At 40.9% G+C, this 21291-nt stretch overlaps 1 protein-coding gene and 1 long non-coding RNA gene across 3 annotated transcripts in view; one reads left to right on the top strand and one right to left on the bottom strand.

Annotated features, from left to right (window-relative positions):
- The window catches only part of LOC310756465, a 214345-nt gene that overhangs the window by 11537 nt on the left and 181517 nt on the right, over positions 1 to 21291 (bottom strand). The gene's annotated exons all lie outside the window — the stretch shown is intronic.
- SPON1 (spondin 1) overlaps positions 1 to 21291 on the top strand; it is a 271896-nt gene that overhangs the window by 83794 nt on the left and 166811 nt on the right. For both annotated transcript variants that reach the window (XR_014544399.1, XM_083598432.1), the window contains exons 4-6: positions 6291 to 6364; positions 9399 to 9521; positions 20226 to 20374. Coding sequence is in view for 1 of the 2 variants with exons in the window: in XM_083598432.1 (XP_083454558.1) it covers positions 6291 to 6364; positions 9399 to 9521; positions 20226 to 20374 (346 nt within the window). In the remaining variant the exon portion in view is untranslated. The remainder of the gene's footprint in view (positions 1 to 6290; positions 6365 to 9398; positions 9522 to 20225; positions 20375 to 21291) is intronic.

The following is a 21291-nucleotide window of genomic DNA, read 5'->3' as shown; positions in this document are numbered from 1 at the left end:
TATGGATTATTCAAACTGCCGTGAAGCTTGAGTTCACATTAGGTGCCGCAGAATAGGGTTTGGAATGAGACCTCACCAAATGTTTGCATTGTCTCAGCTATACCCAGAAGAGAGTTCTGAAAGACAGTCACTCAAATAGTTACTGAAATACTTTCCTTCAGCAGTTGACTGAAGGGAGAACCTTTGTCCTGGCCTTTATCACTCATAGCTTTTCTCAAGCAATGTTTGCAAGAATTATGCATTTGCCCAGAGGAATGGTTTGAAACCAGCCTCAACCCTCCCTGACAATGATGCCATGATTTCAGAAAGGAACCATACTCTGGAATTTTATATAAATGGGATATCACATATATCAAGCTAGGATAGCTCAGTTGGTAGAACATGAGAGTCAATCTCAGGGTTCTGGGTTCGAGCCCCATGTTGGGCAAAAGAGTCCTGCATTGCAGGGGGTGGGGGGTGAACTAGGCGACTCCTGTGGTCCCTTTCAACTCTACAATTCTATGATTGTATGAAACACACTGTGACTATGCTGAAAAAGCTACACTACCTTAAAGAGTTGCTGATACAACTGAATAAAGCAAGAGCTTGTAAGTACAAAATCTTGCTAGGACAAAGAGAATAGAAATCTTGCCATTATTCAACCCCTAATTACCTCTCATTGTTTTTTAGATGTCTTAATTGTATTGTTTTAGTATTGGCATGGTTGCTGCCTTGGGCTCCTTTGGAGGAAGATGCAACATATAAATTTAACAAATAAATACAAAAATAGAGCAATCAGTTTCGAGAAATGCAGTGTGGGGAGAGTGTGCCAATTTTGATAAGCAGCTGAAGTAGTTCAATATATTACAAATTTTGCAAAAGTGATTGTGCTTAATGGACATGTAACATTTAACTAGTTCTTATAACAAACTGGTATTATTATTATCATCAACACCATCCTCGTCCCATACATATAATAAAATCATTGTAATTGTTGTTTTCTTTTTAACTGTTGTTAAGGTTGCATTTTAAATTGTTGTGGCTTGCCCTGAGACCTTAGTAAATTAAAATGAAAATAACAATAGTAGCATATGAGGCAATAGGTTGGTGATTGGTAAAAAGATTGACTTGCCTAAGGCAGCGGTGACATTTGAACTTGGGGTCTTATGGCCCAGTGTCTTTAGTACTATGCTATGCTGGCCAAATATTCACAGAATACAAAGCTGAATTTTCACCTCTGATACCTTCTTTATATCCAGTGAACTGTAGTCAACAACAGGATTTCTTTGCAAACATGCTGTGAGATCCCAATCCCTAACAAGGCCGGCATTCAAAATTCCATTGCCTTCACCCTTGACCTCTTCTGCTGACAGCATCTGATTAATTCTAGGTTATTTCTGTAATTACCAACTCCTGACCTTTTCTGCCCATTAAACATTTAAAGTGTAAAGCAGCATCTTTGGGTTTGATGCTTTTCATCAGGAAAACCTGCTCCTTCCTATGTCATTCTTTCTTCCCCATTTCCCCCACAGATCTCTGTCCTTGCCTTCGAGATGTAAAACCTAGCCACCTCTTTGTAGTATCTCGATAGCGTGCAGCAAACTCACAGGATGTTGGCAGTGGAGAATAGCTCTGTGTATGAAAACAAAATGTGACAAATAAAGTGGTCCTCAGATACATAGCAAAGGGGATACAAACTGAAAGGTTAAAAGCCTGCATCATCTTCTGCCGCAGTTGCCTGAAACGTTAGGAGGAAGACAGTGAAACGTTTAGAGGAGTAGCATATAGTTTTGTTTTGTTTTTTTAAATAAACAAGGAAAAGTACATATACTGTCTCCACTTCTAATTCATACAATCTTTTTTGAACAGTTTGCATTCCATACAAGACACTATTGCTATAGACTTTGGAGAAGGGGAGAGAGAGAGGGAGGGAGAGGGTTGGGGGTGATGATCTTTTAATTATACTGCATAGTGTTTGTGCAGGATTTTCCTGTCTACACCTCATGTGTAGGTCCTTTGTTTATACAGTTACAGTGGTACCTTGAGTTAAGAACTTAATTCGTTCTCGAGGTACGTTCTTAACCTGAAATTGTTCTTAACCTGAGGTACCACTTTAGCTAATGGGGCTTCCCGCTGCTGCCGCGTGATTTCTGTTCTCATCCTGAGGTAAAGTTCTTAACCTGAGGTACTATTTCTGGGTTAGCGGAGTCTGTAACCTGAGGCATCTGTAACCTGAAGCGTTTGTAACCCAAGGTACCGCTGTATTTGTTTTTAGTGGTGTCGTGAGAGATTGGAGGATCCAGGGTTCAGTTGGATGTGCTTGATTAGTTGCAGTATGGTTTGTTGTATGTCTGGGGTGGTGGCTGTTGTGTCAGGTTAGCTATATAGTTGCTCTCATTTATTTATTTGTTTGTTTGTTTTTTGCTTTCATTTCTCCAAGGAGCTCAAGATGGTATACATGGTTTCCCCCATCTGAATTAATCCCCACAACAACCCTGTGAGGTGGTTGTTGTTGCTGTTGTTGGCATCTGTCTGTCTCGGGTGACAGTGGAAGAGCACACCTTCGGGATGAAGTCAAACAGCAGGAGAGCTATAGCACCTGCTGTGGCTGTAGAGATTGATACAGGAGAGACATGTTTGTTTGTTTTTTATAAAATTTTTATTGGTTTTTTAACACATAATAATAGACAATACAAAACAATACAAAAACAAACAAACATATAAACACGTATAATTTCTTCACATTTTTTCTTAAACCTTCTTTCATCGACTTCCTCATACCTCCCTTTTCTGCATCCCTGTTTTAAAGTTTTCCAGCAAGCCCCAATGTCAACTTATAACACTTTTTTTTCTTTAAATCCTTTTTCTCATATCCAATTGTTTGTCCCCGCAATTCTGTTTTACCTGACCCAAAACATTTTAACACTCATTAAGTTTGCAACAGTTCTTGAGATAAACTTTAAATTTCTTCCAATCTTCTTCCACCGTCTCTCTCCCTTGGTCACGGATTCTGCCAGTCATCTCCGCCAGTCCCATGTAGTCAATCACCTTGGTCTGCCATTCTTCCAGTGTGGGTAGTTCTTGTGTCTTCCAGAGGAGAGACATGTTTTATTGCAGGTGGGGCGTATGAAGGCATCCAGTTTTGCTGCTACAGGTGCGCCATGGCGTTTCTTCTCTCTGCGCTGCTCCCAGCGGTCATTTCTCCTCTGGTCACTGCTGTGGATACACGACCTGACTGTCTGTCTCCAGGCACTGTGATCACTTGCAAGGGATTCCCTTGCGGCGGGGTTTAAGTTGCCAGCCTTCGTGCTACATTTGTAGACATCTTTGTAATGTCATGTTGGTCTACCAACAAGCCTAGTGTCTGAATCCTGCTACCCTCAGGTCATTGGGGATCCTGCCATCTTCCATTTTGTGCACATGGCCAAACCAGTGCAGATGTCACTAAGACAGGAGTGTGAACATGCTGGGAATGTGGGCTTGGGGCAGCACATCTTTGCATGAGACTCTATCTGGCCATGTGATGTCCACAATCTTTCTGATACAGCGCAGGCATTGAGGTGTCACTCCTGGCAGGTGTAAGTTGTTCACGACTCACTTACATAAAGCATCCTGCTCAACATGCAAACCTGGTCGACTTTCATCTTGGTATCGGTCATTAGCATCACATTCTCCCAAACTCATTTTGGAGAGGTGAGCTGTTGCCATAGCTGCCTTGCCAATACACCTTTGTCTGATTTCTGTCTGCTGCCTTGCCTACTAAATCCACCAGGTGGCCCCATGTTTAAAAGGGACCTCCTTTCCAAAGAAGAGAAGAATGAAGAATCATCAACCCACCACAGTCTTGGAATAAAATACGCTGGCCATAATCCAATGAAACATTTCATGAATGTATACAAGCACATATGTGTATAAATAACTTACTTATTTTTAAAATAGTAGCTGCTTCTACTTCCTGGGCTTTGTAACTTCCTTTTAAATTTGCAACACTTTAAAGAACAGTCTTTCATTTCTCACTCTCTCTTGATAATTTGAAGATTAATGGTAATGGTAGAAACAGGCAGCAAAAAGTCAAATGAGAACAGCCCAAGATTGAGTAAGAAAGAGAGAAACAATAACCCCGTAAGCTTCTATGCTGTTATCTGAAAAACATACTTGGCTCTTGTGTGGCCACAGCTATTAAGATTCAGGTCACATCCAGATGATCTTCTTACTGGGCATTCATCCTGATTTGTTTGAACGGAGGTTAGACAACACTAGCTATTTATTGAGTATTCATTCTTCTTTGTTTGCATGACACGGCACCAAGCAAGTGTTAACCCACATTTTCCATTTCATTTTCCTATCGCTTTCCTTATCGTACACACACACACACATACACACACACACACACACACACACACACACACACACACACAGGATCTTTGGGGGGAAATGGGCTTGTAGTGCACGGCCTTCAAATCAACTTTAATTGTGCAACCTGAATTTGCCAGTATGTGATTGAAAATAGCAACAGTCTCAAAGCACCCTTAGAGCAAGATTTCCATGTTCTCTTGACCTGCGGAAACCTTGCTAGTGCAGCAAAAAGGAAAAACCAGGGGTGCCAGAGGAATTGCATGCTGTGGCTTATTTTAATTCTCTTGTGTGTTGCTATGGATCGGGGTGGAGGGATGCAAAATGTACAGATTTCATTTGAATTAGGAAAAAATGAACATTGCAGAAGAAGAAAATTACAGCTGCTATATTTTAAAAAGTCAACTAACTGTTAGTCAGGAACATTTTAACATCACACTTTATAAAAATGAAACATTGGAAGGAAGTTTCACCTGATTTGTTCTGGAGATTTCATTTTTAGAAGTCTTTCTGTGACCATGTGGTCTTGGCCAGTGTGGGATCAAAGCAGCAACTTTGGCATTTGCAATAGAGTACAAAGAGCATTGGTGTCAATGAAATTTTGAAGACCAAGGAGTGGTAGGCAGTGCACTTTTGAATCTTTCCTTGCACTTACTTCTTCTGTTCCATTTTTGTGCCTTCTGTATTCTTCAGCTTCAATGAACTTTGCAAAATGAGTGTCTGATCTTTCTGAGATGCTAGATTCGCCAATTTAAGGCAGCCCAAAGTTAGAGGCAAACACAAAATATAAGCAGTATATTTTGGCAGATTTTTCTTTCAAAGTTACATAATCCAGGTTTGCAGAATCTCTTTCCTTTCTCTTGTGGGTTCCTTGTTGTCATTGGTGGTTTTGTTTCGTGAACTCCAGGAAGAGCCAGGTAACTTCAGCACCACATAGGGTTGCCAAGTTGGGAACTTGGAAAAACTGGTTTTATCTTTCATTATCCCATGTGAATAGGTGATGAACTGGTGCTGCTGAGAGGCGCTGAGAGTAAAAGGGGCATGTTAATAGTAGTAGGCAATGAACAGCTGAAGTCAACATAGAACTACTAAAAAAAAAGCAAATGCGTAAATAATCCCCTTCTTAGAGTTGGGGAGCACAGGAAGAGTGGCTTTCCTAAGGTCCCCTAGCATGACTTGGGGTGAGACCAAGGAACTGCTACTGATTCATTGCTAAACCTCTTACCTATTAGCTAATGCTGTACTAGCTCTTGTTAGACTTTTGTTATGATGGATAGGTAGGGCATGAAAAAGTATCTTACAGATTTAGTTGGATTCTGACAGAGGAGGAAGAAAGAGGAAAAACTGACATCTTGTCTTAGAAATTGCAATCTTAGTCAGTATGTTCCAACTGATATTTCCCACTTTTGATGTATCTGGTGGACTAATTAAATGTATGTTCCTGTGTTTTTTGCTTACTCCAAGCATCCCTTAAGACCTATCATCCCTCAAGAACTTCAGTGTGGTGACCTCCAGAAATTTTTGGACTCCAATTCTCAGCAACCCCAGCCAACATGGTCAATAGCCAGAGATTATGAGAGCTGGACTCCAACAGTATCTGGAGGGCAGCACATTGTCTCCTTCTGTTCAAGACCATCCAGTGCCTTCATACCAACTGATGGATTGAGCTATCTCTGACAGTCTCAATCAATAGCATGGCTCATTGAGGGTGGGGGATGCCAGCTCATGAACCTTATCTCCCAATAAATTTGGTGCGGATCAGAGGTGACTTAGTATTATTAATAGGGCTGCCGTACGTCCAGATTATCAGGATTTTTGTTTTAAAAAGCTCAACAACTTTTGGGGTGTCCTCATTTTTACTTTTTGAAATATGGCAACCCTAGTATTAAGGGGGGGTGGAAATGTTATCTGCTGCGTCTGCACATTTTATGAACACATTGTTTCCATCTCTCAAACAGGGCAAGCATCGTACAAAAGCGAATTATTTATTTTCAAGATGAGGGATCGCTTACCAAGAGGCTGTGTGAACAAGGTATGAGACACATTCATTTGCTTCTCACTTGCTGATTTGCTCTTCCAGAATAACTAATCAAAAACACAAGACTGGCATATGCTAGCTATCTCTTTCTGTTGGTTAGGGTGAGCACACGTTAGTTGAAATTAAGCTGCTTTAAGTCCTATTGGTTTGGAGATTCTCTTTTTGTAATCAGCAAGTAGGCCTCACTTCTCACCTGTGTAGGTTTGGTCTTCCTTGCTATTCATGTGAAAGGTTTGCTGAATTCTCATTGAGACAATTTCAAGGTTGCAAACTTAGTCGTACTTCCAAATTGTTCATCCACACAATTCAGAACTGAATAGCAAAAACATCCATGCCTACACAAATGAGCACTGTGCATCACTCAGTCAGTGGGTGCAAATATGTTGGGTTCAAGGTCTGTTAGGCTTAGAGCAAAATTCATTTCTAGGATGCCGGCAAAGGAAAACAGGCTAACTTAACAAGACCAGAAGACGGCCTTGAGGCTGAAATTAATTTATAAGGAAAAATGGGACCTGCTTTGGAGTAAACATAATTAGGTTTCGGCTTGAGCAGGCTGATCCTACACGAATGCCAATATTATGCTGGAATAATGTAGTCACATGAATCTCAGCAGAAAAGCAGAGAGCAAAACAAATACCAGTAGAAGTTAGAAATGACATAGAGAAAAATAACAGAAACTCCCATTGCATTTGCTGTCACCACTAATCAGTAGCATTCTGCACAGACATTATCCCCACATTATCCATGCATGGAAGCCAGCAACATATGACAACCATAGTGATACCATGATAATGTCCCTAAAACCCACCTGTACTCCTTCTCATATACCATGGAGCCTTTTGAGCTGATTTCCCACTCTTGCATCTGTCCAGCCAACATTGTTGGCAAGGCCTGAAAGCCATTTGCACCAAATGAAACTGTGTAAATTAGAGCATTTTTAAAAGAAAAATATAAGTGGTCAAAAGACAGGTTGCCATTTTCCATCTAACTATGACATAAATAGCCTGAAGACTGGGCATTCCTGAACTGCTCATCTGCTTATTTTACATGTAAGGAGCTGCTTGATAGTCACATAATACGTGCTGCATGCCAGGAAACGGACCAGGCATTAGCTGCTTCTGGCACCAGCCACCAAGCTGCCGAAGCTTAAGCAGATTTAAAGGGCTGTGTAGCCCGACTTTGATCTATGTAGATCCTAAGCATATTCTTGGAAGGAAGACCTGTTGCATTCAGGGTAACCTGTAAATTCAGTGAGCTAAGGATCACACCAACAGCCTCAACAGAACCCTATCCAACTGCCTCTGGGTACAAGTATCAATTGCAGAATTGTATTATATGAGCTACTGTTCCACACTAATTTCCAAGATCACACATGAACTGCATGGAGCTGCCACGGTCTCAGACATTACACTGGAAGCACATGCATGGAATTCCCGTTAATGCCCTTCACCATGTCATCTTTTTACACAGGGGTGTATGTGAACCAGTTCAAAGTGGTGCCTGGTGGCTCTGCTCCCAGTATGATCATGCCAGCAATCTCCACCTTCTGACATCTATATGTTTGGTGTGCTAAATTCACCATGCAGAATTTCTAAGAAAAGCGTACAGGGGAATATTGGCAGGAAACTTTCCCTTCTTGTCCAAGGATGTACTTTAACAGAAAGTAATGATTTCTTCAAACCCTCTTTCATGATGTTTTCAGCTGAGAAGACACTTGTGCTTAGAAGTGCTGCAAAATGCCCACCCTTCTGGAGCGTAACTGCTTTTAAAATTACATCCTAGTTGCATAAATTTTATGCAGAAGTCTTCCAGAGAATGATTCCCAGACCTCCTTGGAAAAGAATGGTAATTTCTTGGTGCAGCAATGCAAAGATAATTGCTAGAAGATGATCTTACTCCTGCCCCTTTCACCCCTCCAATTTGGAAACACCGCCACATTTAAGAGAATGCCAAGAGGGCCTGGCCTTCATCTTTTTCCCTAGGCCCAAGGATTAGGATAATCTGGCCTTGACTTTGATAGGCTTTTTAAAATTCAAAACAATATACACTGAAGTGTGTGCTGTAAGATGCTTAATTGAATTTTATAAATATGGCATATTTGACACTGGCCAGGCTTTTCACTTTCTTAGTCCATTTAGAAATGCAGATTGCATTCAATTTCAAACAGCTCTTTATGCTGTGAATGGTGAATGTATTCAATGAAGTCACTGGAGCAGGTTACGTAAATGAAATTGAGACATCTGTTTCATGTTCTTGAATACAGAAAAATCGAAAAGAGCGTTAAAAGCAAAAAGGGCATGTCAAGAATTTAAAGTACATTCCGGTTGTTTCTGGAATAGGGAAGCTGTTTGCATTTAAACAGGTTGCAGTACTCCTCTTTTACAGCAGTGTTATTAAATATTAGAACAAATGCCTTGGAGTATATACTATCATTCATTTGTAATACAAGAAAAAGTTGGCAAGTCAATAGGGGTGTTCACGCATTACATTCAGCAGCTGTACCATCTGTACACTTGTGTACAGAGGCTGCACAAATGAACATTCTTTCACACTTGTATGTCTTTAGAGACAGCTTTTACTTGTGTTAATTGGAACATGCGAACAAACATGTTCACATTTTCCAATGAGGGTGCAATGGAACTATTTGATTCAAGCAAACTGAAATTGTAGCTTCTGTATGTGTTTGGAAATAGTGTGTTAACACATGCCCCATGGATTTGTCATGAGCTGCCAAAAGAACAGGGCATCACTACTGGATTGGATTGGTCCAGATGTTACTCTTTCTTGGTGCATGATTTTGTATTCCTAGAAATTATGATAAAATCAAGAAGGAATTATTCAGCAAATATGATTTTAACTGAAGCTCAAGGTACAGTGCTAACTTTATGTGCAAAAATCTGGATCTAAACCTCCCAGCCCATTTGCATCTTGTGGGTTGATTTATTTGTAATTTTAGCAAAACATATTCAAATGCTGCACCTTCAAAATCACCCATACAGTAAAATAATGGTCTCTTGCTTCCTTTTAGATTCAGCCATGAATGGTGTCACCGATAAACCAATCTTAGACTGTTGTGCCTGTGGAACTGCTAAATATAGGCTTACGTTTTATGGTAACTGGTCGGAGAAGTCGCATCCAAAAGATTATCCACGTGAGTGTGCTGTATTGTATTGTATTGTATTGTATTGTATTGTATTGTATTGTATTGTATTGTTTTTCTTACTGTACACCAACCATCCCCAACCCTTCAGGAGTTTTGAATTGCAACTTTCATCAGCCCCAGCCAAATGGCCAATGGTGAAGCATGATGATATTAGTAGTCAAAAACATATAGAAAGTAACAGATGAGGGAGGTTTTTGTGGGCCATCCCCTGCTGTCTCTTAGAGGGATTTCTTTATGTTCAGATATTGCACATGCACAGAGGGCCAGTCTGCAGTGAACATCCAATCCAACATACTAGATTTTTCAACTTTTTCAGTAGATACTGGATCATGATATTTTAGCCATCCTCATCACTAGTGAAGGTTGTTGTTGGCATCTGTCTCAAGAGACAATGGAGTGCACCTCCGGGGTTGAAGTCAAACCACTGGGTTTAGCAGCACTGAAGTGACCTTCCCAGGGCGCAAGCCTGGGCAGTGTGTATGGAGGTTCTGGGCTGTCCCGACGACAAGACCCCCCCCCCTTTTGGCCTTGCTGATGTGGTCCAAAGGAAAGCAGAGCAATACATTTGGCACCTGCTTGGCTGCAGCGGTTGCTGGAAGGAGGCAGACAAGGTACCATCCAAGCATCCAGATTTGTGAAGGATTTGCTCCTTAGGCTTTGCTTCTCTGCAAGGCAGCAGCGGTTTAGGAACAGAGTTTTCCTTCTCCCCAATGGGCTTCTTTCCCAGGTTGACGGGTCCTATGTTCCGCACACTTCTCTAAATACCACATGCAGTAGCTGCCTTCTTGACCGTTGGACCCACTATTGGTCTTGTCTGCTCAATCCACCTGAGTGTGGTTTTGCATGCAGGGGATAGACAAGTCCCTAACTCACTGGTTTGAGACCCATCGGCTACCCTCCCCTGGTTTAGCTGGGCAGTCAAAGCTATTTTCCAGAGTGTAGTCACAGTGGCAGGCTGATAGTTGAGAGTGGAGTGCAAGGTGGGGACTAAAGATGGACAAACTATCCCAGAAGGAACATGGCATATCCCCAACCAGTGGTACTTCCTATCCCCTAACACCCCACACACCCCTCGCTAGTGCAACCCCATAGGAAAAACAGTAATATTAAATATAGACTCAAACCATGTTGCAAAAAGTTTTACATTTTTGAATTCGTGCACAAAGTGGATCAAACCCTGATTTGCAGTGATCCAAAATCACCTGGACCTTTGAAGCACCTCTGGATCTCAGCTCTATTCTTTTCAATACTGATACATTTCCCACAAATACAGTTAACATACAACTGATTCCTGACAAACAGTCAGGTGGTGTTTGCAGTAGGTGGTGGCAGACGTGGGCAGAGCTGAACTGCTGTTATGGCTTCCCAGTGATGTGTGTTGCTGCTGGTTACAAGAGGGTGTGATGAGATACAACATCATGGACATTGAATTGGCTCACCGCGCCCAGCTCTCCACTGCCTTGCCCATCCCTCTCTTGGTAACTGGCAGTGATGTATGGCGTTGGGGAGTCAGGTCAGCAATGCAGCCCTGTTGCCCGCCCCCCCCCCCGGTTGCTTCTGGCTGTTGCCTACAGCTCTCTATGTTGGAGTCCTCAGGTGCACAGCTGAGTTCTTGGATCCAGGTGGAATCCAGAGAATATATGAACAAATGCATGTAGATACCAGATTCCTTCCATTTTATATTTCTTTGCTCAATATATTTGGACTTTCCTTTCAGATCTCACGTTTGATCTTTAAATATTGGCTTCACATCGATGACAATGAAGCCAAGTAAATGACCTGGAAGTTTGAGTCACATTTATTTTCTCTTTAATAAAGATCACACAATGGCCAACATATTACCAAAGTTTAAGGGCTTTGTGTATAATTTTATTTTCTAATATTGCTGTGTCCCTGTGCAGCTAGCTGGCATTGATGCAGCCAGAACTTTGTCTACATATCAATTGTTATTTGATATAGTCTACATAGATTTTTGTCTCAACTTTATTAAGTTGAATGCTGCCTAGTTCAGATATAGAACTGTGCACGTTAATAAAAGAGTTTATATTGACATATTAAAATTTGTGGCTTGAATTTGTGGCTGTAAAGCTGAGATTGTGGAACAAATTAAAATGGTTGGCAAGTTTCACAGCTGAGATTCTATAGGATTGTAGACGTAGAAGACATCTGAGACATGGCATTTATCAAGTTTATGGGTCTTTTGGTTTATGTCAAAGAATTCTATACTTAGATGAAGTTATTTTTCTACTTCATTGGCACTTTTTCTTAATTATGTGGACTGGGTTCCTTGCTTTGTTTACTCGGTTCTTAGGATAATGAATAAATATGACTTGTTCTTAAGCATAAAACAGACTAGGCTAGTGTTACAATTGATATTTCAATCTGGTCACCTAACAGTCCCTTGGGTAGTGGGTTAAAAGAAAGACAGTGAAGTAAAATGCTTGTAATGATGTAGTACATTAAAAATTAAACAGCTATTAAGCAGCTATTAAAATTGCTTGATGTGAGGACATGTGGTACGCAAGTAGTATTTTTGTTTAATTATGCTTGCCAAGCTACATATTCAAATGAGTGTCTCGGACTCTGATCACGTCTTAGTTTCTGGCAGTGCCATTTTTCTTGAAAAGGAACTCACCACGAACACCTTCCCCATTCTCTTAGAACGGCAGTGGCACCCACCTGAGAGGTGCCGGAACTGAGTTCTGGCGAGTTCCAACAGGAAAAAAAAGCTCTGGTTTCTGGGGAGAAATATATACCAATGAGACTCCACCAGCATAGCTGAAAGATAGTAAATCAGCTTGTGCCACATTTTCTTCTTCCTGCAGCCAGCCAATCTGAAAAGTAATTTTCAGTCAGGTGGTCAAGAAGATACAACAAGGTACATCACTTTGAGTGTGTGTGCTTTTTAAATTTAGTGGGGAAAAAATAAGGGAAGGCATAGATGAACTGATTTTGAGGCACTGAGAGCTCGAGGGTTGTCATGTCCCAGGAATCAGACTTGATTTGGGGGTGATGGAGTGTACTGGCCCTAGGGGACAATGTCAGCAACCCTGAGTGCCAGAGCCAACAAATTTGGCAAAGGGTATACATCGGCCCACTGGGACGCGGGTGGCGATGTGGGTTAAACCACAGAGCCCAGGACTTGCCGATCAGAAGGTTGGCGGTTCGAATCCCCATGATGGGCTGAGCTCCCGTTGCTCGGTCCCTGCTCCTGCCAACCTAGCAGTTCGAAAGCACATCAAAGTGCAACTAGATAAATAGGTACTGCTCCGGCGGGAAGGTAAACAGCGTTTCTGTGCGCTGTTCTGGTTCGCCAGAAGCGGCTTTGTCATGCTGGCCACATGACCCAGAAGCTGTACGCTGGCTCCCTCAGCCAATAAATCGAGATGAGCGCCGCAGCCCCAGAGTTGGTCACGACTGGACCTAATGGTCAGGGGTCCCTTTACCTTTACCTTTAGCCCAAGCTTCAAATTGGGTTGCAGTACAGCTGAACTTTTTCAAAAAAATTAAGTAGATGTTGTAAATGAAACTTACTTCTAAATATGGGTACTCATGATCACAACTTGACATCTTGGTCAAAAGGAAAGTATATGTTAGCCAATTCAATTGACATGGGTATCACTCTCTCACAGCCCACCCTATCCTATTGGATGCTGTGTGAACAGATTGCATAGAATTATATGTCACTTTGTACACTTTGATGCTCTATTGACATGTTAGACAATAATTGAAATCAATGCGGCTTACTGTGAAATAAGCATGTGTATAAACTGGCTGAAAGTCAGCCGAGAGCCTGGCTTTCTGATGGTACAAACATCTGGAATCCTGTGGAGAACAAGGAATAGCTTTTTGGACTCATTTATGGGGAACATGGGTTCCCAAGTATTACCAGACAGGATGTCCTATTATCATCTGGAATCCTCCCCTTTTGAAAATTGAGTGGTATACAAGCAGCCTACCTCACAGGATAAACAAGCTATCCATCTCCTAGCACTTTGTACACTTAAGAGCAGTCCAAGTGATAAATAAGAATGTAGCGATCACAATAATTTTTGCTCAGCTGTCAGGTAATAAGTTCAGGATTAAATATTGTTAAGCTTTATGATAGTGATATAAAACACACCAGAAAGAGCATTCGTTCTTCTTTACTTGCCTGCATTCCTGTGCGGCCTCACCTCATAAATATAAACGTTTTAAAGTCCTGGTACTTTAGCAGCAAGAATTATTCTCTTTGCTTTATTGTCATCCAGAAATGTGATATTTGCCGCTGATTTTGACACTAATGGAGACAGCACTAACCCCTGCAGAACAACCAACATCAAATTGTAACTATAAATTCCTGGGAGGCCAGAAAGCTTTTCCACCCACCTACATACCCTGGATTTTAAAAATGAAAAGTACCTGTCAAAATTGCTGTTTATTATGCAGAGGCTCTGAAACTATTAAATGAAACAAAACCTTATTCAATCTAGACTGTGGAGAACTGTAGAGTGTTTGCCATTATGGTACAGCAGAAATGTCCATAAATATGTTCCTTGCTGGACAGTTCCTATAAATCTATTAAATTTTAGAATTGTTTATCAAATTATATTTCACTTGCTATGTTAATCTAAGAAGATTTCTCATACTGAGCATCTGGTAGAACTGCTGGTTAAAAATACTTAATGCTGTCATTTATTAATTTCCAGTCCCTCCTTGAAAAGATGAAAGTTGTTAAGTCCATACCACGTAGTTCTGGAGTTTCTAAGGAACAATCTTTTATGCCTATTGAAAATAAGCTTTGACTAAAAGTGCTGGCTTTATTAGATTTCTATGGAAATAAAAAGCTTTAAAGAGAGCTCAGCTTTCCCTTTGCCCTGAGAGCATTAATATTACTAGCTTATAAATAAGATACCAGCACTTAAGCTTGCTGATGATGTCTCCCTCTGAGTTACTTGCAAACTTTTATTTACTAGTTTGTCATCCAAAGTGCACTTTAATCCAGATCTAATTTTTTAAGGTCTGTTCTTGGCAGTATCCAAAACACACTTCTAAACCAAACGCCTGAAAACACTTGAGACTTGAAATAACAAAACACAGCTTTGAGTGCAGCTGAATCATTTATTAGAAGGCATAGCTGGCAGCCTGGGGGTGTAGCTTCAGTTTGTGCTCTGGAAAATCTTCCTAATAGTGTGTTTTGTTTCAGTTGCATTGGTGTTTAGCGGCAAAGCGTTTTAAAAGTTTTAATATACTATATACTGGTCCGGAAATAAGGGCTCATGCACACATCCATTTGTCCCACCACTTTCCCCTGGGGAAACCCCCTTTTTATCTGCTGTTTACTGCTGAATCATAACAAACATCAATCCGTTTTTCTGCAGATGGATATTTGTTCTGATTCAACTGTAAACAAATGAAAGACAACTCAGCCTCATGCTTGCTAGGCATGGGACAGGCGGAAGTTTGGATGAGCCCCAAGTCTGATTACATCAATGGGATATAATAACAAGCAGAAAACAAAAGTTTGTGTCTGACTCCTAAGTGTATTTGGTAGAGAGTAGAATCTATTGAACTCAATGGTATTTGCTCCAAATGAGTAAACATGCCGTATTCTGTCTATGTCCGGGAAATTCCAGGCGGATGGCAGCCTGAAACTCTTAAGAGAGATTCAGACTAGAGACTATGCTTTTATTACTGTTTCTTCATTTCTGTGAGGGAATATTTTGGTTACTGCATACCTTGTAAAATGCAAATAGCATACATAGTTGGTGTAGAATATTAGTAAAGAGCATGACAGCCATTGCCTTGCATTGATCATATGTGCTCCCAGACAGTGTGAAAAATAGTTGTATTTCAAATGTTTTCCCCTTATGTACTATTGCAGTGAATATATTGGCCTATTTCAGTTGTCTACTGAATGAGCTTCAGTCCAAAGAACTGAGCTGCAAACAGTACAGGTGCACTGAAATGCTGGGCCAGTTATGAATTCATAAAATTTGGTTATTATGTGTGAAACCTGATATTTGACGGAATACGGCAGTCAGAAACAGTGTCAGGGCAGAAATCGCTTTAATTTCATTAAAAAACAGCTCAGAAACTAAAAAAAGGGAAGAAGTTCAACAACAACTTTTGTGTCTGGATTTTCGCTTTTTGAAATATGGCAACCCTATAGTCCTATCCATCAGACAATATGAAAAATGTTTGTTGTACAGCAATGTGGTTTCTTCTGCCCCCCTTTGGACACTTGATAATTGTAACTTACCAGGGTATTGCAGAGCAGGGTGGGGCAAGATCAGGGAAGCCAACTGGTCACTCTCACCTAATATAGCCACCACAGTTGTGCCCCACTATTCCATCCACTCCTGCTATTCAGCTCCAAAAGGAATCAGGGATGCTTTATAGTCATTTTGTAACAAAGCAGGCGACAAAAAGGCAGGGATGAAACATATTGAAGTGCTTAGAAAATGAAGCTTTTTTGCTTAAAAAAGCATCATTTGCATTTTAGGAGCTGCTTTTTCGGGAGGGCGGCAGGTAGTCTATGCCTACCTTTGTCACTGTTTCCAATCAACTTGGGGTGGGGTGGCTGAATGTAAACAAGCTAGCATTCTAATTGACATGTCTAGCATCTTCTGTGGATTTATGCTAACTGGGCCTATGATTATTAAAATAAACCTCGAATACTCTTTTTGATGTTTAAAACCTGAACCATAATGCCTATTAAATTTTGCCAAGATTTTGCCAAAGTACACCTCTAATTCCAAGTGAATTTCATGCCAATATCTTAAAACAAAAAACAAACAAACAAAAAAGCTGGTGCCAGGGCAGCAAAGACATTTTAAAATGTTCACAATCCAAAAGTGCCTAGCATACCCCTTGACCCATTTCTCTGAAATTCTCTAGGCTTCATTTTCACAGAAGAAGCTACTTGCAAATTGTATCCAGTTCTGTTAAAAATGTAAATGTTTCAGTTCCACTGTGATTTGTCCACTTAAATCTGTAGGGAATGATGACAAAGCTTTGTTTAAGAAATGAAGTGGGAATGAAATGAAACAACAAAAGGATGCAATTCCCAAAGCAAAGCATCAAATACGAACCAGAGAGAGAGAGAGAGGGGGGGGGAGGGAGGGAGATAGTATACATATGAGTATTATTCAACTAAGTTACACTCAAAATAGACCTACCATGGATATCACAGATGTTCTTGTTTGTTATGTCATGCATCATAGGGGGTGTGTGGCAATCATTTTATTTCTTTGCTATATAGTTTCCAGTAGTTTTTCCTAATGAAGCTTAAAATTGGATCTTCATTTCTTTTCCGATCTATTGGGGCATGTTTCTCTCCTCTTTTGCCTCCATACTGTCTTTCACCTTCAGCTGTTTCAGTTTGCATGCCCTTCATTTGTTCTGCACAAGCATTTCTGTTTTTCTTCTCCATTGTTTCACCCAACGCAGTTATTCTACTCCGCACAATTTCCACAATTTCTTCCTGGTTCCTCATTCCAATAGTGCAGGATACATATTCTGTTCTCCCCATTTATTTCAGATATTCGTTTCTCGTTTGCTTTCTTCATGCTGAAACTTTTTGTTCCAGTTTTTGAGCGGATGGAACATTTGTTTCTGGCACCAGGCCTGCAGGGACCGTAAAACAGCTGCTAAACACTAATAGCGCTATGTTGCTTTGTAGCTGCTGGACCAAGTGGAAGGAGCAAGCAGCTCAGCAACATAAGGCTGTACTCCCCAGACACCTCCAAGCTACTGTGCACAATCTAGTGACAGGCAAGCAAGGAGGCAGCAGGATGACCTGCAGGGCACCCAAATTCTCAGGGCAAGTTTGTCTAGTCTTATGTTTTCTGACAAACCATGTACCATGTTAGCTTCCCCAAGGCTGGTTCCACGTGTAACCCACAATGCCAAGCACAGTTTTCTAGCTGTGACAGAAGGTAGGCCCTTTTACCTCATAAATTATCATGGATATTCCTTCAGTCAGAACATCGGAAGTCAGTTGAAGAATGTAGAATAGCTATTCCGCCTCAGCCGCAACCCAAAGTCCTCTGCATACAGAACTTCCAGTGACCTTTCCCATCTCAACTTACTGAAGTGTCAGGAGAATAAACATCAGGTGGTAACCCAAGATAGGACCTTCTAATAGGGGGTATCCCGATTCTGCCATGTCCCCTGGAAGTATCACTGGTGCCAATGCTCTTCTTCTGCTGGCATTAGACAAAGATTGCTTGTTCATTAATGGGACATTAGCTGCTTCTGCAATTGGGAGCCATAGGAGACTCCATGAGTGCGTGTATGGCTGATGACTTTTGTTTTTATCAACTTCTAATTGCTGGGGGTTTTTTTGTTTTAGTATTTTTTATTAAAGATTTCTTGCTTTACAAAAGTATGTGCAATGTTTCTTTTTTCAAGTTACATTTTCTACAGATCAGTTTCATTTGTTAAGACATTAGTGTTACATTAGGAAGAGAAGGGGAAAAGAGGTGGAGGTGGCCATGGTGAGTGGGGGGGGGTCGGATGGCGATGTTTCTATTTTACTCAATGTATGTGTGAGGTTTTGTGTCAGCATTGCTTGTGCAGGTTCTCTTTGCTATTCGCTTGTGTTCCTTTGGTGGTGAGAGAGGTTGGGGTTGTTCGTTTGCGATTGGCTGTGGTGAATTTTGTTTTCATGTGTGAGTGGGGTGGGTGGGTGTTTTTGAATCAGGTTAGCCATATTGATTTGTATGCTGTTGGTGGATTCTTGCCATCGTCTTGTTGGGCTGTGTGCTGTTTTGTTTTTTAAACTACAATGTGACCTGCCCTGGTATCATCTAAGAAAGGGAAAACTGAAGTATAGATGTAATAAAGAAAGAAAGAAAGAAAGAAAGAAAGAAAGAATAACCTCTACGTCTGCATCTGAATTAGTTTGGTTTTCTAAAGGCGACCTAATGTTGCCTTCATTTTATTTGCATTGATTGTGTTTCACGTTAGTTATTGACAAATTAATTTTAATCTTTGTTTTAGTTTTACCTCATCTTTGTTTTTACATTAATTTCAATAGAGAGCCACTGCTGCCTGTAACACTGATGCTTTCCATCCAAATGGCATGCATTTTGTAGCCTTAATGATCAGATCTACCATATTTCATATAGATTAGTGAAAGAGTACCCACCTTATAGGCAGTTACAAAGGCACACATCCCATAAGCTTCTCATTGATTTAAGTGGGAGACCCAGTGAAATTTCTCCTGCTTGTAACTATTTCAGTTCAGATGTTGGGAAATTTGTAGGCAATCTGTTTCCATCTCTGTGCAACAGGCCTGCCAAACTGCAGACAGATTAGACAAAAGCTTCACTATTTGATTACTGGAGACTTCTTGCAGACATTGAACCAACGTTTCTTTGCTTCAGATGAGACACTTGACATGCTATGTCAGTTTCACAAGTCTTTCAACTCTATACAGAGAAATGCATCAGTATACAATACACTGCAGTGCCTCTTTTCAACTTTAGGAATGTATCCATTTGTAAAACTGTGCCTCCTAAGTAAAACAAATGCAGGAAACTAAAATGAAGGTGAGAAACTAAAGTAAAGGGACTTGCATTAGTTTCTTACATTGAAACTAATGCGAAGCTAATATGAGAACTATATACTAACAGTGAGCTCATTCTCTAAAACGGCACAATTCTCACACAGGGAAGAGGTACCAGCAGACTTGGGGGAATGTTGTAGTGTGAAGAAGTAGGAAAAAATGCAGTGCTGTGAGTTTAGAGGTACAGTCTGGGTGGTATTCTTGGGTCCCTTCCCCCACCAGGACTCCTGTATCCAGGAAGGGTTAGGATGTAGTAGAAGACACTGCTGAACTGGGTCATACAAGTTTCCTTGTAAGAAAAATGGCCTTAACTGACCACTTAAGTGCTCTCATTAGCTTATCAAAAAGTGAGCTAAGTTGCAATAGCTACAACTAGGTGATGGTGCTCTCCAGGAAGTCGGGGAGGCATTTTCCCACTCCTCTCACCTGGCTGGATGATACAGCATCCTAGGACGAAGAACAATAGGCCAAATGGAGTTGGATATGGGAGAGTTGTGTGAGACAGTTGTACTGATGCTAGAAGCTGGAGGGACAGAGACATGTCTGCTCTGTGCTGGATCAAAAGCTGGATTTGGGGTTCTCCTGGTAAGCAAATGGGGAAGCAAGTTTTGTTGGAGTGCTAACACTAGGAGCCCCTCCATGTGATACTCAGTTTGTATATATGTGTAAATAAAACCATATATTCTAAAGACCCAACAGTCTCTGTTGACCTTCATTCCAAGGAAACTGGACCCTGGGTAATGAACTAGAATCTCTTACTGAGATTGCATTTGAGGGCAGGGGGAGCCCTGAGAGGGGAAACCACCAAGAATAGCCCAATCATGACACAACTTGCTTGGTTGGCATGAAATACTAACAAACTGTGAGGGAGAAATGGAAAGTTGCGGGGAAGAAGAGAAATGCATTGGAGTATCCTGGAAAGGGCATGTCTATCTGTCTGGAATACTGAACACTATAGCTTCAGAAGAGAGCCTTCAGAATGGAGCCCTGTAAATGGAAATGAGACAATAGAAGATAATCTTATATGCTTTCTGTGGCAACATCTCACTTTAGCTCCTACAGAAGGCAAGTGGCATTTCGTTTTAGGACAATCTTCTCTAAAGCTACTTACTGTATTATTTTATCTGCTTTGGTTAAAGGGCGAGCTAACCACTGGTCTGCGATCATTGGTGGGTCTCATTCAAAGAACTACGTACTTTGGGAATATGGAGGATATGCAAGTGAAGGAGTTAAGCAAGTTGCAGAGCTTGGATCACCAGTAAAAATGGAAGAAGAAATTCGGCAGCAGGTAATTGTCATTTAAATTATTAAAACAAAGAAAATCATTTAAAAATGTATAGGTGCCAGGAGCTGAAAATGTGAATCAGGTTTGAAAGATCTTGCTACTATTAGGCTTCACTGTTTTAGCAAACCTTAACAAAGTCAATTAAAGTTTTCCTGGCTAACGATTTTAAGATTTAGCCCTGTGACTGAATATTCAGTAAAGAGCGTCTTCTGATTCACTCTCTTCTTAATGAAAGCATTGAACTATTGACTTTACTTATAGCTTTGACTTAGGACTGTTCTGTACATGTGTGCATTTTTTGCAGATCAATGTGCAAATGATCTGCAGCATCTGCATATCATACACAGGGAGAAATAAGTATGGCATGTGAATTACTGCACTTTACACCATCCCAGATTGGGGGGGAAAGGGTCAATTTTATGGGTGAAAATGAAAAGTGCGGTAGTAGATGGTGTCTGACTTCTGGGAATAGGTGTCAAATAAAGCTAGGCTTATACAAACTAAGGTTTGAAAAATCAGTGGTGCAATCCTGAACTCTCACTTGCCATTTTTGTATAAGTAACACGTAAAATATTAAGTACAGAAGAGTGGCCGTAATTAAAGATAGCTAATTCATCTTCTGGGGCCTGTGCGTTTAGTAGGGAAATGAGATCCCACTCTTACTGGAATCAGTGTCTCTGCTTGTATTTGTTCCCTTTCCTGAAACTTAACCAGTGAGTCTGTTATCTATTGCAAGTGTACAGAAAATAGCAGCATGAATGAAGGGACTATGGGACTTGCAGTTGTTTTTTAAGAGACCACGGTTTGTATCCAGTGCTCCACATGTGTAGTTCCAGTGGCACAACGGGGCTTCTATTTCTTCTCCTCCAACAGCGTGTCCCCCCCCACATCTGCTCTGCAGGTGTCTCCCAGACAGCATG

Source organism: Podarcis filfolensis (genome assembly GCF_964270895.1).
Source record: "Podarcis filfolensis genome assembly, chromosome: 1".
Lineage (NCBI taxonomy): Eukaryota > Metazoa > Chordata > Lepidosauria > Squamata > Lacertidae > Podarcis > Podarcis filfolensis.
The sequence above is the reverse complement of the archived record's forward strand: the minus strand, read 5'-3'. Positions and strand labels throughout refer to the sequence as shown.